The following is an 18,688-nucleotide window of genomic DNA, read 5'->3' as shown; positions in this document are numbered from 1 at the left end:
CATCTTTTATGTAATCAAATAAAACATAGAAAGTGTAATGAAAAAATAGCTCCATGTGGTTATGCTTTCTTGAGAATACATGTTGTAAAATCTAAACATGGATCAAGTATGTCTTTTCTATTTTTATTTATATTTTTAAGATTTTATTTTTTTTATTCATGAGACACACAGAGAGAGGCAGAGATACAGGCAGAGGGAGAAAGAGGCTCCTCGCAGGAGCCCAATTGGGATGGAGGCTCAATCCCAGACCCGGGATCATGCCCTGAGCCGAAGGCAGACGCTCAACCGCTAAGCCACCCAGGCATCCTCGGATCAAGTATTTCTAATGAAAACTTAGTGTCTGCATTGACATGGCTGTAGGCAACAAATACTCATCAGATTTTGAAGACAACGTGTTAAAAAGAATGTAAAATAGCTCGTTGATTACTTCCTACACCAATTATGTGTGGACACGGTAAGATTTTGAATATATTGAGTAAAGCAAAACACACTATAAAAATGAAAAAAATATCCAATAAACAACATGGCTCCAGATAACTATGGCAACAAATGTAAAATACATAAGAATGATACAAATCTGCATTAAAGAAACGAATGGACAAAAACCTATAATTCGACAAAGGTTTTTTTTTTTTTTAAGTTTTAAGTAAAGAAAAATACACACCTTTCCTTTAATGGGAAAATTTAGTACTCTAGAGATACAACTCCTCCCTACGTGACCCGTGTTTTTAAAGGAATCCTTTCAAAAACTCAAATTGTTTTTGTAACTGAACAAATTGACCTTGAATGCCACCTAGAAAAACAAACAAAGCACAAAATACTTCTGCAAAAGAAATTATACCACCCGTTGACCCGACAGTCAACTGTCTTATAAAACTACAGCGAGGTAATGAATTCAGGGTTTAAGAAAGAAAGCGGAATGAGTATGTAAGGTGTGTACGTTACTTCACGCCAGCTGTGCGATTAGAGAAACACACCCACGATCTATCTATACTTGAGGCGAATGCCACGAGCTAGAAACCGCAGAGTTCTACACACAGGGGTGCTGGATAAAAGCCATCCTTTCCCTCGGTGATTTGATGGGGGTGACTAAGGCCATCCATGGACCTTTTTTTTTTTTTAATAATAAATTTATTTTTTATTGGTGTTCACTTTGCCAACATACAGAATAACACCCAGTGCTCATCCCATCCATGGACCTTGAGACCAACAAGTGGATTAATCCAAATGTCTACATACACAAAGAGTATCCGTTCAATGCCCCCCTCCTGAGCGCAAGGCAGGACCCTCACGAGCAGCCGACTCAGGTGGGTCCTAGAGTCTCGTACTGAGCGATGAGATCAGTATTGTTTCACGTTGTCCACATGGTAGTTGAATTAATTTGTTGTTGGCAGCAAATATGTCTGCACTGCTGCCGTAATAATATGTAATACATTGGTAATAATCATTATGTAATAATATGTATCTACTAGGTACATCACATGCCTGTTCCAAAAATTTGGCACAGCCTTGCAAACATGGCTTTCCATACGTCTACAATCTCTCTGATATGCAGCAAAGCACAACTACTTTGCAACAGGATATTACAATACCATGCATGCACATACTTTCGTAAAAAAAAATTTTTTTTTAAGATTTTATTTATTTATTCATGAGAGATACAAAGAGAGAGAGAGAGGCAGAGACACAGGCAGAGGGAGAAGCAGGCTCCACGCAGGGAACCCAACATGGGACTCGATCCTGGACCTCCAGGATCACGCCCTGGGCCGAAGGCAGCGTTAAACCGCTGGGCCACCTGGGGTGCCCAAAAAAAAAGGTATTTTTTAATAGATGTAATAGAATTTAAGATTTAGTAGATTTGATGAGATCTATTCTCATAGATTTCATCCTTTTAAAGGATTTAATAGTGTTATTTCCGGGTGCTAAGAATATAGACGCTTGTTCTATTGGTTTTAGCGTTCTTTTTTCACATTTCCAATATTAGAAATTCAATCTGATTTTAAGACACAGGACAAACAAAGTCTGTCCAGAAACGAACCTTGGCGTGTCTTATTCCTTCTGAGCCAATTATTCTCTGACCTTATGTTGGTTTTCCTGGTTACCTTTATCTTTTCTGGAGCCAGAACAGATGGTCAACCAGAAGGCTGGATCCGACAGCCGACGGCTCCCATGTCAACAGACAAACTTGTCTCTGGATTCTTGACTTACAAGACCCTCCCTACTCCACAAATATAAAAACCAAACAAACAAAAACAACCCTTATCGTCATCCTGCCATGGACGTTAAGAGCCTTTGCAGGTGCGAAAAGGAGACGCAGAACTTGCAATGTTTCTGAGAGGTGGTGCTCAGGGCCCTTCATGGTTAAAAAAAAACCAAAAACATGGTGGGGTTTTAAAGAAAGTGTCCACTTATTTCATCTTGTAGTCTGATAGAAAGGCTAGTGTCCCCGTTTCTCCGATGCTCAAAGCATGGGAAGCATGTCCCAAGTGCCAGAAAAAGTGAAGACGCTTCTCTGGCACTTTGCTTTACACATTGTGCTTCTCATTCAAACCACAATTATTCTGCGATTCTCAATCAGGCACCCCGGTAATACTTCAGGAAATGTCCTAAAGAAACCATCCGCTCCAAGGATAATCAGCTCGGTAGGATCGTTCCCATATCCTATTGCAGTTTTGGTGAGTTTGGGGTTGTTTTCAGTGAAACGGAAGCAGGCGATCTTGACTCCTGTGAGAGCTGAACTGGGAACATTTTTGGTGACAGCTCAGTGCCTACCTTCTTGGGTCACTTTATACCTTGGTTGGAGATGGCAGCCCCTAGTTTGGAACAGGTGCCATCAGCAAGCATCTCATCCCCATGGGACCTCCTCACTCTGGCCCCCCACCGGCTGGCTTTACTCCGACGGGACTGCAGGGAAACCATGGCACGCTCACGGGGCTACAGCCTATGCCCCTGCACCCCGACCTCCAGGGCGACCCGGCCTCTCTCCCAGCTGCCCAACATGGTTCTGTCCAGCTCTTCGGGAGTCTGCTGCCTGCCTGTCCCGCTGGCTTCCCTCCCTCCCTGTTCCAATCTGCAGAACCCTCAGTCTTGCTCCTTTAGACCTTTTAGATCCCAAGATACCTGCCCTGCAGCTCTGAAGGGCCATTATATGATCTACGCCTCCTGCAACCCTATCCGTTTCTTCTTCTTATTTTTATGTTTCCTTAAAAGATTTTTTTAAAAAAATGAAAATGAGGAAGAAAAGGGATACTGTATACCATCACCTCTGGCATCAGATAATATTCACACACAGATACAGGAATTAGCTGAATTAAAATCCAGCTCCGTGTCGTTCATGGATACGCTTCTTTTTTTAAAAAAAAGATTTTATTTATTTATTAGAGAGAGAGAGCACGAGCAGTGGGAGCAGAAGAGGGAGAGGGGGAAGCAGAGCTCCAATGAGCAGGGAGCCTGGGTAGGGCTCGATCCCAGGACTCTGACATCATGACCTGAGCTGAAGCAGATGCTTTATTGACTGAGTCCCCCAGGCGCCCCCATGGATACCAGCTTTCGTTCATGCTCATTCTAGAAATAGGCAATGTGTGGATCTGCATTCCGATGCATTACAGCCCATTAACCGTTGTACTGATCACCCCATTAGGCGGAAACGGTTTTTAACGTCTATAATCACAGGAAGCAAAAACAATGAGATTTTTAAGAATTTTTTAAAATTAAATGATTTAGGGATCCCTGGGGGGCGCAGCGGTTTGGCGCCTGCCTTTGGCCCAGGGCACGATCCTGGAGATCCAGGATCGAATCCCACGTCGGGCTCCCGGTGCATGGAGCCTGCTTCTCCCTCTGCCTATGTCTCTGCCTCTCTCTCTCTCTCTGTGTGACTATCATAAATAATTTTTAAAAATAAATTAATTAATTAATTAAATGATTTAAAATTAATTGAGACTTAAAGCTGGACATCATTTGTAACTATTCTGTACAGGAGAGGAGCAGGATAGAGTGACCACGGGAAGCACGTCAAGGTAAGAAGAGCTGGGAAAGCAATGCCGCGGAGGTGCTGAACTGGTAAAAACGGAACAGAATTTCACAGAGAAGAGGCTATTGAAACTTTCTGAGTAGTCAAGAGAAGCATTTCCATGTTCGTATCTTTTTTTCTTTTTTAAGCAACCGAGAGGTTAGCTCTCCCACGATCAACTGATCGGGTGCAGTTGAAACTATTTAAAACACAAGAGTAACCATGTTATCCTGAAACCTCAGCATCTACAAGGTGGTAAGGAGGCCACGAAGGCTCCCACAGAAACACAGCCAAGAAAAGACTAGGAAAATACGCACACTGCCTCGCCCCCTGACCCCCTTCAGGCAGCAGTGTGCTCCAGCAGCACATCCGTGTCAGCCCGGCTAATGACCTAAACGCTCTAAAATGCATTTTCCCCGTGGGAAAGCGACAGTCATTATACGCGCCTCATGGGAGTTGTCAGGTTGTCAGGTGTGTTACACAAAAAACTAAAAACACATTTATCCACGCTGTAGGAGTGGAGCCCTCCCGGTGGGCGGCTTCCCTCCTGGTTTGGGGAACGCCTGTCCCCTTTGTTCCGAGCAACCAGAAACCTAGCAGAGCCCTCCAAGCTCTCCTTGACAGCTCTAAGTTTCTTCTTACCCCTTGAGGATTATTATTATTATTATTATTATTTTTGCTTGAGGATTATTTTGATGTCACTGCCCTCTGCAAGTTTTTTTAATAGAAAATGCGTAGATAAATATATAAGAACAGAACGTTGTCCCGGCAAAAGGCTCCTTTTATGTAATTTTGTCATTGAAATATACATAGAGGAAGAAGTACAGATTGCACGTGTGCCGCTTGATACGTTGCCAGCAAGTGAGCGTGAGAGCCACCAGCTTCCAGAGCATCTCACTTACCAAGGATATTGGATCGGTTTTCCCCTTTTCCTTCTAGTATTTTTAGGATTTTGAGTTTTGCAATCCTCGTTTGTTACATGGTCAAGGATGAGTGTCAAAACCTCACTTATTATTATCAAGACTGAATCAAATGCATTTTCAAGATGCATCAGTTTTATTTTTGGATAGCAATGTTTACAAACAGCCAGGTCTGCCACCGTGTGAGCTTGCAATGAAAAATGGATAGGTCAATGCGGAAATATTTTAGAACTTTATCAACTAATAATTAACATACGTTAAAAAACATGTGTGTTAAGTGTCGAGACCAACGACGTTTGACAAAGAAAAAAAGTTTCCTAAATGTTATACTGATGCAATCACCGTGAAAACCTCTCTGCCTACACCAGATCCACGTCCTGGACAACCAAAGCTTTGGTTTCTCCTAATCAAGATTCTATTGTCCTTTTCTAAAGGTTCATATAAATAGAATAATACTACAATACTTTATGTGCTCTTTAGGTGCCTTATTTCTCAATTTCAAGATGGTGGATTTGAAATTCCTCTATGGCTGTTGTATACGTTGTAGTCTCTTCTTGTTCGCTGTTGAGTAGTACTTCATCCTGTGCAACCTGTTTATGTTATTCTATCAACGAAAGATAGACTTTGTGTTATTCTATCAACGGATGGGAACTAATCAATGGCTATTAGAAATGCAATGTTTATAGGAAAGCCCAACAACCAAAGTTTAGGAGAAAGAAAAAATCTGATAAAAATATGGCAAAGACTCAGTTCCCTAATAAGACAAACAAACCAGTGGTTGATGGTTTGGAAACGAACATGTCCTAGAAACATCCTTGTACGGGGATTTTCATGACCATGCGTCTCATTCCTCTTGGGTCAATACCCTTGGAAGGCATAACTTCATAAGTATATTTTCACTAGTATCTTTCCACGATGCCATCCACTCAGTACATCCACAGGGACCTCATGGTGGATTATTTCACACAGTGATAGGTTAGACATTGACTCTTCACATTCTGTCCCGATACTCTTGAGCTTTTAGGGAGGCGTTAAACTGAAGAGAGATTGTGCAGGAAGCCAGAACACAACTAACATTTGCCTCAAAGGAGCTGAAACAAAGCAGGAGATGGCCATTGGCAGGTGGTGTGAACCCTATGAAGGCAACGAGTCTCACAAACTCTGTACAGCCTTCCGAATGGAGAAAACAGTCTTCTTTTCTACAAGGCGCAAGTTCATGAGTATAAATTCAGTATCCGTTTTATACAAGTGAATCTTCCAGTCAAACACCCTCCCATCTGAAAAAATTAAAACCACCCAAAAATATATGCGATATCTGGACACAAGCTTCTTCATATCTAAGTGGAGAAACTATAAACCCAGTAAGGCATGTCATATGACCAGTACTGTGACTTGCAAATTGTAGGTTTTATAGGACATAATAAGAGGGCACAATTTTGCAATTATTTGATGAGGTGATATGGTTTTGATCTGTCACTCACTCATCAGCCAAAAGTTTTTTTCTTTACCTTTTTTTTTAAAAGATTTTATTTGTTTATCCATGAGAGACAGAGAGAGAGGCAGAGACATAGGCTCCCCACAGGGAGCTTGATGTAGGACTCAATCCTGGGACTCCGGGATCATGCCCTGAGTCGAAGGCAGACAGTCAGCCACTGAGCCACCCAGGTGTTCCTCTTTACCTTTTTTTAAGCTCTGTGACCATTAATAGTTTCCACGTCCCCCCTCTTACCTATCCTTTCAGTCCTATATCCTACTTTCCTTAAGAGGGATGCAAATCTGGGATTCCTTTCCAGGAGCCCTCCAAGGATGCCAGGAGTAGCAAGGACATCCAATTTTGGACCAATTTTATTCAGGGCCATACCTATAATTGACAACATGCCATCTAGCAATGAGGGTCATTATAAAACGTGCACACAGCTCTTGGACTTACGTTCCACCTTGAAGAATGCAAGGTTATTTTCATTCAAGTTATTGTGAGTTGGTTGGAGACCACAAATCACTGAAGAAAATGTTAACTTCCTCATCAAGAATAGGGTCTAAGTCCCAACGGCATGAGCACAGCATCCAGTGACGCTGGGGTCAGTGTGTGTGTAATTCTGTTCTTATCCTGCACCATGATCTGTCTCCATCTGGCTGGCTAAAAATGTTGCCCCGAATGCCAGCCCCTGTTGCAAAAATGTCTACTGCTCTTGAGTATAACAAACAAAAGCAGTGAGGAATCCAGTGACTTCAAAACTTTAGGGCATATGGTTTACAATAAGCACAAAGCTATGTTGCTCTTTAGATTCCAGACAGGTCTCATTTTCACGGATGTGACCATGACACGCATGCATTATATACATTTTAGGCATGTGTGGTGGTATTTACAAGATAGTTCAGATGTTTAGCCCTTCATTCATCTTAGTTTTAGTCTTGAAACTTCCTTTATTTATTTTTTTCTACTGTGGTAACAATACTTCACATAGGTTTTACCCTCTTAAATTTTTAAGTGCATAATATAATATTGTTAACTGTAGACACGGTGTTTTAGAGCTTATTCATCTTGCATAACTGAATTAAAATTTTTTTAAATTCTGTTTATTCATGGGACGCCTGGGTGGCTCAGCAGTTGAGCATCTATCTGCCTTCGGCTCAGAATGCAATCCTGGGATCCCAGGATCAGGTCCCACATTGGGCTCCCTGCATTATTTATTTAATAATAAAATAAAAGATTTTATTATTATTTATGTACTAATGAGAGACACACAGAGAGAGATAGACAGAGACACAGGCAGAGAGAGAAGCAGGCTCCCTGTGGGAGCCTGATGCAGGACTCGATTCCAGGACTCCAGGATCACAACCTGAGCCAAAAGCAGATGCTCAACCACTGAGCCACCCAGGTGCTCAGTGAACAACTCTCCATGACCCTTCTCCTGTAGCCTCTGACAACCACAAGTCTACTCCATATTTCTACAAGTTTAATGATTTTTGACGCCTCATGGGAATGGAATCCTGCAGGATTTGAATCTACAGTGTATTTATGTACCTAATATGTGCCTGGCCCCACAAAATCACCATGAGGGTTACAGAAGAAAAAGATATCACTCTAATTACTGAGTACATTGAGATAAATCCCTGATAAACATATGTATTTTTCCTAAAACACAGTAATAATTAAAAGTAATCCTGTGAGACCAATGAGTAAATTTCCATACTTAATGAATGGGAAATTCTTGTGGTCACTATATGGGTGATAATAGTTGTGTGGGGTTTACATCATAAATAAATTCATGATGTCTATCATTAACCTTTAATGAGGAGGGATGACTATCTACATTTCCCAGATGAGATATTACAGGGTTATCAAGAGGTGACACTCCTTAGAGATGGCATGAGTTTGGCCGTGGGGCTTAGTCTACTTAGTAAAGTTGGCTGACTTATCTCTCTTAAGCAAGAAATAAGCCTGTTGCTCCACTTGAACAAAGATCCTTAGAAGTTAGAACATACATACTCCTATCAGTTCACAGACACTTAATTCCCATAACTCATCCATGAAACTGAATCACAAAAAGTGTAATAGTGTCACTGAGGATGGTTGAACTGAATTATTGCAATGTCTGATCCCCAAAACCATTCACTAATAATAATTCCTCTGATTTCTATTTCAAGAATGGATGAGCAAGCTCCTGACAGACCTGTCTCCCCAGAGATCACAGCTGTAATCTCTACACAAAATACAAAAATGAAGTGGTGAAAGCTCTGGAGAGTGGAGCAAAAAAGGCAGATTCTGGAGAAGAGTCAACATTTGGAAGAAGGGACCATCAAAAGGTGAATTTGTCTGGTTTTTAAGGCTCTTAATCTGAGAGTAGCCTACAGATGATGCAAGGGGCAGCTAAAGCTCACATAGGATTCGAGGGTAGAGTCCAAAACACCAAAAATACATGTAAAGGAAGGTGAACATCGCAGAAAGAAAAGAAAGAGCCCGAGCGAGACATTTGTAAACACTGCATGTAAGCTCTGCCCAGATCTATGTCTGGAGCGAGAACTGCACAAATGCGGGGCAAACACAAAATGACCAGTTAAAGATAAAAGATCAGAACAGGAATCTGAGCTGTTATCTAGTAGCCAGAGCCTGCTTCCTTTCTTTCTTTTTAAAAGGATTTTATTTATTTATTCACAAGAGACACAGAGAGAGAGGCAGAGACATAGGCAGAGGGAGAAGCAGGGAGCCCGATCTGGGACTCAATCCCAGGACCCCGGGATCATGCCCTGAGCCAAAGGCAGACACTCAACCACTGAGCCATCCAGGCACCCCTAACCAGAGCTTTCAATTTGAGTCCAACCAAGTTAATTCCCTGATCAAACAAAAACATCAACAGTCTTTTGATGAATATCACAGAAACCAGAATCCCCATGCATAATGGTCAAAACGTCCAGGATAGAGTCCAAAATTATGCAGTGTACGTAGAGTCAGGATACTATGACCCACTCTCAAGAATAAAACAAACAAACAAAATAGCAACAGGGACCAACCCAAAGATGACCTAGACAAGGACTTTAAATCAACTGTTATCTTTATACTCAATGAGATGAAGAAAAATATGTTCATCACAAAAACAAGATGGTAAAATCTCAGCAAAGACATAGTAACAATCAAATATGAATTAAATGTAAATTTTGGAATCAAAATGTAGAACTCAAATAAAAATTTGCTGTAAATGCCTAAAAACTAGAGCACAAAGGGGAAGAGTCAATACATACATATGTATGTGTATATAACAAATCAGTAACTGGTATAAAGAAAAAGAAAAAAGAAAAAAAAGAAAACAGATCAGCAGAAATTATCCAATTTTCAGATCAGGATGAAAAAAATTTAAATGAAGCTATAAAACAATATCAAAAAGTCTAAAGTCCAGTCACAGAGGAGAAGAGAGAGAGAATAGAACAGTAACATTATTTGAATAAATACAAAATTTCCAAACTTTTCTGAAATACATAAATTTACGGATTCAGTAGGCTCAGGAAAACCCAAGTAGGATAAGTATGAAGAAAACCATATCTAGGCACATTGTCCACAAAATGCAAATGTTTATCTTTAGTCTGAAAGGTAATGATGACTGATGAAAACACAAATCCCAGATACAAAGAACATGAGAAAAAGTCAATGCTGAGCTAAACATAAAAGACTATTTTTTTCTCTCCATTTCTTTAAAATGTACACCTTGTTGAAAGCAAAATAATCACACAATCTGGCAGCTACATAACACGTGTAGTTGCAATCCATGTAACAACTAGAGCATAAAGAATGATGGAGTACTGACAAATATGTAGAGTAGCAAAGCTTCCCATTTTATGGGAACTGATAGGATATTAACTCTAATTAGACCATAGTAAGCTAAACATATATATTATATTTTCTAGATCCAGCACTAGCAAAGAGGAATAGCAAAAAGATAAAAGATAAAATTATATTCTAAAAGAAAAAAATAACCAAAGAACCCAAAGAAGCCAGAAACGCAATATGGTTGGTGCAAACAGAGTTGGAAGACCCATATCCAACCATATCAATAATTACACTAAATGTTAATGGAAAAAAACATTGCAATTAATACCCGAGGTGATCAGAATAGGATAAAAAAGCAAGACCCAATGATATGAGGTCCAGAGAAGAAGCACTTTATTATTTTTTTAATTAATCTATTTTTTATTTGAGAGTAGTTGACACACAATGAGAAGGACTTTAAATACAAAGCCACACATCTGTTCAAGGGATGAGGAAAGGCACACCATTTAAATACTAAGCAATTTTCAATTTAATTAAATTATTTTTTTTAGATTTTATTTATTTATTCATGAGAGACCCAGAGAGAGGCAGAGACACAGGCAGAGGGAGGAGCAGGCTCCATGCAGGGAGCCAAATGTGGGACTTGATCCCGGGACCCCGGGGTCACTCCCTGAGCCAAAGGCAGACGCCCAACCACTGAGCCACTCAGGTGTCCCAATTTAATTAAATTTTAACACTATGGCTATGATCATTTCAGCTTAACTGGACTTCCAGATAAAGAGCATTACCAGATACAAAGAGATAAATTGCATAATGATTAAAGACTTGATTCATCAGGAAAATAATTGTTTAAAAAGCTTCTAATACCAGAGAGCTTCACAATACAGGAAAGGAGATGAAACAGAGGGATAAAAATTCTAAAGTAATAACTGTCTATGTTTTTAAATTTTTTACCATCATTATAACATAAGCAGTACCTGGGTTGACAATTTTCTCTTAGTAGTTTAAGGAGATTATTCCCTTGTCTTATGGCTTCCCTTGGAGCCATTAGCAAACCCACTTTTCTCTTAATACTTTTTATTTCATAGGAAAGCTGATGTTTCCCTGTGATCGATTTAAAGATATTTTGTTGGTCTTGCACCCGGCTGTTTTCCCAAGATTGCTCAAGGTATAGATTTATTTTTTTTTACTTTTATTTTTTAAATTTATTTTTGTTTATACTGCTTAGAATTGTTTCCTAAGTGTGCTTCCTGAATGCCTTTCTTCAAGTAAAAGCTTTTTTCATCCATTTTTATTTTAAATATTATTTTATTTTAAATATTGCCTCTTCTCTATGCTTCCTACTGTGAACTTAACAGGAAATGATGAATTACAATGGACAACAATGACAACATTCGTAACAATGACATTGACTGAGTGCTTCCTGGATATAGGGGGTTTTCAGCATGTAGTGCTCACAGCTACTCTACGCAAGAGACATTGGTTTCCTCCATTTTACACACGAAAATACCAAGACACAACAAGTCCTTCCCATTCAAAGGTCAGCAAAACAGGACAAAGACGTGTCGGCAGGCCTTTTTTAAGACAGGAAGAGGAGGAAAGAAGAAAAGACAGGAAATGAAGGAGTAGAAATGAGAGTGGCATCACCTCCAGTAATATGTACACCGTCTGCTTCAGGATGAAACAAAATACTTAATCATTACTGATCACAAAGATAAGACGTCTCGGTTTAGGATCCGCAAGGAGAAGTTTCTATCAGAACTATGTAAACACAATGCCTTCGACCTATTGCTTCGAATCACCTTCTAAGAACCACAGCTCCATAAGAATCTGCAGAAGGTCACCTTGGCCTGTCTTTTTGCTTGAACAATGACTCGATTATCTAAAAACATGGCACAACTCTAGGTACACTGGTGTCCAGATCCACTTTCACTTCATTGAGCTCCTGGACATGACTTGAAGAAAGAACTGAAATCTGAGGGTGGAGGGAAGAATTATTTATCCCCCGTGGACTGAACGAACCAGTGGCCCCTTTCCGCTCACCAAGCAGTGGATAGGATGTCATCTTCTTTATCACACCCACAAAAGGGGAAAGTCCCACAGCAGGGCTGCAGCCATGGTTTCCAAAGGGTGTTGAACACTGAGAACTGCTGTGGGACAGGTGTGAGTGTCCTGCGATGCTCTTTTATGGCCGCCTCGATTTTCTTGACCACTGAGTCAAATAATGCTTCATTGTCAGGGTTTAGGGGTCGGGTCTCAGAAGGGTCTCTTGAGACGTCAAAGAGCAGCGGAGGGTCGTGGTAGGTGACATCTCCAGAACACGGACATATTCCGCTTCCATAGCAGGCGCCAGCTCCATCGGGGGAGAATTTGGGAGTCACGTAATGGGCCTTCCACACGGTTGCACCTAGAAAACAGAGCTCGATTACAGTGCCATATTTCGTATCATTTTAGGACTCTTTCCATTGAAAATACATTTCTTAAATGCTTTTGCCAACAACTGATAATCTAGTGCACAGAATTACATGGCAACTGTAGCGTTTCCTCAACCATAGGCACAACTCCCAATTTTGCTGCAAATTTCAAGACTTTTCTTTTGACTTTATCATGAGGGCATTCGGAGATAATAGCTACCACTTGGATGGCTGCTATAATCCTTGAAATTCTGACTCCAATCACTATTTCAACCTGACGTGGCATAGGCAAAATGGAAAATTTTCTTTTTTTCTTTTCTTTTTTTTTTAATGGAAAATTTTCTAAGACTAAATACCTCTTTCCAGTCTGAAATGGACAAAGCTCCTTTGGCAAAGTCCATCATTCCTCATTCTTTTCTACCTCCTTCTGGCCCTCTTTCTCTCTTTTTTCCTTCCTTGTTTCCTTTTTTTCTTCCCGTATAAATGGTTAGTGGTTCTCTTCCCAGAGATCAATTTTAACTGGAAAACATTGTAAGTGTTCTCCAGCCTGTGGTCAATGAGGCTTTTTCAGAAGGCTGTGGGTGGGGTTTTGCAGAAACACTAGGCTTTTCTAATAAAATTAGGCTAAATCACATGACTCGGTCCTTCACACCCTTTGCTCTTCCCTCTCCTTCCTGCATGGGGTGCAGAGGTGATGGTTGGAGAAACAGCAGCCACTTTGCAACCACAGCATTAGAAGGAGCATGAGAATGAAAACCAGCGTGCCAGAGAGGGCCGAGTGGAGATAGTAGAGAAAGAACCCAGATCCCGGTCATGGCGTTGAGCACTGTCCCAGCTCAGTGTTTCCAACTTCTGAAAACCTTATTATGAAAATATAAGTAGAATTCTATTTGTTTAACCCTCGGTAGTTAAATCTGGGAAGATTTGGTTGTTGAGGGGAGCTATTTTCTTGTTTCCTTACCATTGAACATCCCCCTAACTGATACAGAATCTAGAAGGAAGAGGTTTTTGTGGGTTTGTTCTTGTTTTATGTGGGACATTCATCCACAGAGACCTGAAGAATGGATCACATCACAAGTGATGCATCACATGGGAGAAAATCCATATCTTTTCTGAAAATTAAGTTATCTCCCATCAAACAAGAATTCTGGAACTTTATCCAAATGTCTGTGATAGAGCTTTCTCTACAGATGTAAGGAAATGAGTATTTCCTGTTAATTTATATTCATTTGTATGAATCCTATAGCACGAAGGTGAGGCAGAGATGATTAATTGGAAGGAGACAGTAACTGCTGTGCAGGTTACATGCAGACTTTACTCCTTGCTGCTAATTATCCCAGTGTCCTTAGTTGTGGAATCTCTCTCTGTCTCTCTCTCTGTCTCTGTCTCTGTCTCTGTCTCTATCTCTCTCTCTCTGATGTATTCATGCACACGAGCTTGCACACACCTCTAGAATCTACCATAGAGCAATGGCTGCGTAACTAACTTCCCTAAGGAGAAAGAACTATTGTGGCTGGATGCTGTTTGTCCATGGCACAACTTCTCCCAGGAGGAAAAGCAAACAGGGCTGTATCTCTATCATGTTCCCACAGAACTGCCATCTTCATACTCACAGTCCTTCTGATGCCACCTGGCTGTATGAAGGTAGACCCCACAGTAGTGGAAGAGGAACTCATGGTCCGAGTGGGACACTCTGCCTTCCAGCAGGGGCATTAGGTTCCGGCCATCGATGACTCTGGGGAGAGAGGAAGAGATGCAGAAAGTGGTGAGAGAGGCATGGTTTGGTCACACATATTATGACAGCAGGAAGGGGGGAGTTAGTTAAGCAGACAAGGAGGAGGAAGAGAGGGAGGTGGAGGGAAGGAGAGAAAAGGAAGAGGACTTTAAAAAACAGTACACCTCTTCACTCATTTTATAACAAAGAGAATACAAAAAAAAAACAGAAAAAGAGGTAAAACTCATAATTTTTAAGATAGTAGAAGAGGTGAGCGGCTAGAGATGTTATTCCACTACCTTGTAGGATGCTATGAATGAGCATCATGGATTAGAAAACTGAGCTCTCGACATATATTGGATTCAAAAAAACCCCACTGCAGATGAACAGATACTAGTCCTCACACATGGAATTAAACCATTAGAGCACAGGATGTATTTATGCATCTTGGGAGCCCATAGAGAAATAAAGCATAATTCATCACACATACATTGATATATAATTACTTTTGGGAAGACTTTATTAATTTATTCATGAAAGACACAGAGAGCGAGACAGAGACACAGGCGGAAGGAGAAGCAGACTCCCCACCGAGCAGGAGCCTGATGCGAGACTCGGCAGGACCCCGGGATCACGTCCTGACACTCAGCCACTGAGCCACCCAGGTGCCCTGACCCATATTTACTTTTATTCAGTAATTTACCTAATAAATATTTGCTTAATCGTCTGGGTGCTTTGTGGGAATATACAACTGAAAGGCTCAATCCCAAGCCTGTGTCTGAGGACATGAGGACAACCAAGCCTGTGTCTGCGTAACTATGACAAAGTAGAATATTTTCCAATAGGGAAACAGAGAAGTTCTCCCACCATCCACTAGGTAGAGAAAGATGTTGTCTGCCTATCTTAGCAGAATATTGAAAAATGAAGTAATCACCACGTAGACCCATAGAACATTCACTGATGCGTCCAAGTGCACGTCAGCTATATCCCCCTAGGTTAGGAGCCAGCGCGGTGTCCATACCTGTCCTGGGGCAACATCCCTCCGCCTATGTAAGACAGTGTTGGGTAAATGTCCATTAGGCTCGTGGGTTCGTTAATCACTTTCCCAGCCTGCAGGACTGTCGGCCACCGGAATATTCCTGGGACACGAATGCCGCCTTCCCATCCGCCCATCCCTTGCCCACCTGAAACCAAAGATGAAAGCCAAATATGAATTCGAGTCAACTGCATTTGTCCACTTAGTCGGAAATCACATGTAGATGGAGTTTTTCCTGTCACTTCCAAATTCATGCCAGTGTGCTATATTCTCACACATACACACACACACACACACACAACACATGCAGAGATACAGACAACCTGAGATATATTTCTTGCTTTCACAAAGTTGGAATGCAACTTCTGAACATCTGGCCCTCAATCGACAAACCCAGGTATGATAGATAAAAGCAAGTGTTGTCCTAATACAGAGCATTTTTTTGTGCCAAGAGTGCCAACGCAGTTCCACTATTACGAGATAAGAACATTCTGGCAAATCTTCAGTCTTTATTGGAATCACGCGGGGCTCTAAAAGATGGATACGTAAATGAAGCTCCAAGAAAGACCAGAGAAACAGGTTCTACCTAGGTCATGCTGAATCTTGAGAGACGATAAGGAATTTGGTTTTTTTTCAGTGATCCCCCCCATATGGATGGAGACGGAGGGGTCATAGTCACATGAATGGGGTGCAGAGAATGATAAACTGTTCAAGATTGCATCTCAGACTATGGTCATTCCGGGTGTTCCTGAGCACAAAATAGAAGAAGCCCATGCTTTAGGACCTATCCTGAGGTCAAGACATTCATGCAGAATAGAGATACGGTCCTAAGCCAAGTGACATGGTCAAGATCATATAGTGTCTTTATGGGAAAACAATCAGATTCTCTGGGTGGGGTAAGAGGAAACTCTTCCAAAGTAGAACAAACATGAAATGCTCATGCAATGCCCTTCACATGCCATCACTCTGGTAGCATGAATTACAAAGAAAAGAAAAAGACAAGGTCTCTCTGTGAAAGTGGAGAGACGCTAAATGGTAAAACATTAAGGGACAAAGACACCGGTCTAGCCAGCGTCCAAAGCCATCCCAGCTCATGAGCACCATTCTTTCTGGAAAGCTTAACAAGCTGCCTGCCCTGAATTTGTGTTTGTTTTGTATGCCAATGAGCAACAGACAAAAAAGCAAACATAAACCCACCTTGACACTTCCACGGTCATGTTTAATGGCCAGCGACTGTGGTAGGCACCTACAACAAAACCAATCATCTACCCAGACACGGTGTCTGTCCTCCTGGTGAGCTGGAGGCCAGCTCCAAAGTTAAAAACTGCTCATGGGGATCCCTGGGTGGCGCAGGGGTTTGGCGCCTGCCTTTGGCCCAGGGCGCGATCCTGGAGACCCGGGATCGAATCCCACATCGGGCTCCCGGTGCATGGAGCCTGCTTCTCCCTCTGCCTGTGTCTCTGCCTCTCTCTCTCTCTCTCTGTGACTATCATAAATAAATAAAAATTTAAAAAAAACTGCTCATGACAATTTTGCCATGTGTCTTTGAGAGACATATGAAGGAGCTTTTTAGAGTGATGGTTTTATGCACAAACAACCCCCCACCACACACACACACACACACGCACACACACACAAGCAATATCACTATTAATATAATCACAGCTTATTTGATGGTATATATAGAGTGACTTAATTTTATCACACACCGTTTCTACTAGGCTTGGCACCAACTTAGTCCATGCTACCTGACATGACCCACCAGAAAAGGTGAATACATTTAGGAGTTCACTTGCTGTCAGTCACTACATATAACGTATCTATCATGTCTATCTTTCTACTACTTATCTATCTAGTTATCATCTATCTGTCATCGATCCATCTATCAATCATCTACCTATCATGTATTATCTATGTATGGATCAATCAATATATCTATCATCCATTTACCAATTATCTGCCTGTCTATCTTGTCTTTCCACCCGTCCATCCAGCCATCCAGCCATCCATCTAGCCATCCATCCATCCATTGATTTATCACCTACCTATCTTCTATCTATATATGATTTCTATCTATCTATCTATGTATCTATGGATTGATCAATCTATCATCTCTCTACCTATCCAGCTACCTATCTATCATGTCTTTGCAACTATTCATCCATTCATCTATCTATCTATCTATCTATCTATCTATCTATCTATCTATCTATCTATCATTGATCTATTCTATCCACCAATCCATCCTTCCATCCATCCATTCATCCATCCATCCATCCATCCATCCATCCATCATCTATCTACCTATCCAGCTACCTATCATTTCTTTGCAATCATCCATCCATTCTATCTATCTATCTATCTATCTATCTATCTATCTATCTATCTATCCTCGATCTATTCTATCCATCCATCCATCCATCCATCCATCATCTATCTACCAATCTATCCTAAATTGTTCCATAAAGTACAAGGAACTACTAAAGTTCTGATTTTTGTAATGATGACAATTTTGACACCCTTTTGTTTTTGTTTTTGTTTTTGTTTGATTGGGATTGGGGATAGAAGGAGGGATGTAGCAAGCACCAAATTCATTTTTAAAATATTCGTTTTCATCCGTTTTTCTGATCCATAAGGGCAGACTCACTGGAGCTACTGAATATTCCAGCATGGAGTGCATCCAAGAAAGTCAGAAGAGTCCACTTGCAATGAGGAGGAAGGCACCCACTCCAAGTGAATACCTCCTTTCCTGATGATCATTTCACAGTGTTTGAAGCATAGTGGTAACATAAATTGGTTTTATTCCTTGAAAAACCTGAATTTGATTATTCAAGTGAGTATTATTTTAGAGCAAGTGGCTCTCAACTAGAGAGAACTTTGGCCCTGGGGGGATACTGGGGAATGTCTTGAGACAGTTTTGGTTGTCACTATTATGTTGGGGAGGGGAGTAGGAGGTGCTCCTGGCAACTGGAAGGTGAAGATCAGAGACTCTGCTCAACACCCTACAGTTCCCAGAGTGCCCCACATCAGAGAGCCATCCACCCCTAAATGCCCAGAGTACAAGGGCTGAGAGACCTGCCATAGGTGGTCATTGAGACCTTACACATTGACACTCAAGAAGCTTTCATTACATCAGGCATTTTCGTCTTACATTGTCAGAAATTGCCCCAGAACTTGCAACTTTTCCCATCTAGTTTCATAAGAGAATATAACTCCCACAATAATCTGCAAACCGAGTTTGTGAATGAATGTGCACGCACACAAAACGGAGTAGACAGCACTGAAGTATTATTATTATTATTATTATTATTATTATTATAACTAAACCACAT

At 41.0% G+C, this 18,688-nt stretch overlaps 1 protein-coding gene and 1 long non-coding RNA gene across 2 annotated transcripts in view; one reads left to right on the top strand and one right to left on the bottom strand.

Annotated features, from left to right (window-relative positions):
* Window positions 1-1,171: 1,171 nt before the first annotated feature.
* LOC111094673 lies at window positions 1,172-13,595 on the top strand. Its single transcript, XR_005386056.1, has 4 exons — window positions 1,172-1,307; window positions 8,578-8,736; window positions 11,281-11,360; window positions 11,551-13,595. It is a non-coding gene; the product is annotated as an uncharacterized LOC111094673 (long non-coding RNA).
* ARSH (arylsulfatase family member H) overlaps window positions 12,232-18,688 on the bottom strand; it is an 18,820-nt gene continuing 12,363 nt past the window's right edge. Inside the window, 3 exon segments of the mRNA NM_001048123.1 lie at window positions 12,232-12,599; window positions 14,220-14,341; window positions 15,342-15,504. Coding sequence (NP_001041588.1) covers window positions 12,232-12,599; window positions 14,220-14,341; window positions 15,342-15,504 — 653 coding nt within the window.

The sequence above is a fragment of the Canis lupus genome, chromosome X (assembly GCF_011100685.1).
Source record: "Canis lupus familiaris isolate Mischka breed German Shepherd chromosome X, alternate assembly UU_Cfam_GSD_1.0, whole genome shotgun sequence".
In the NCBI taxonomy this organism is placed as follows: Eukaryota; Metazoa; Chordata; class Mammalia; order Carnivora; family Canidae; genus Canis; species Canis lupus.
Note: the sequence above shows the minus strand (reverse complement) of the source record. Positions and strands in the feature narration are given on the sequence as shown.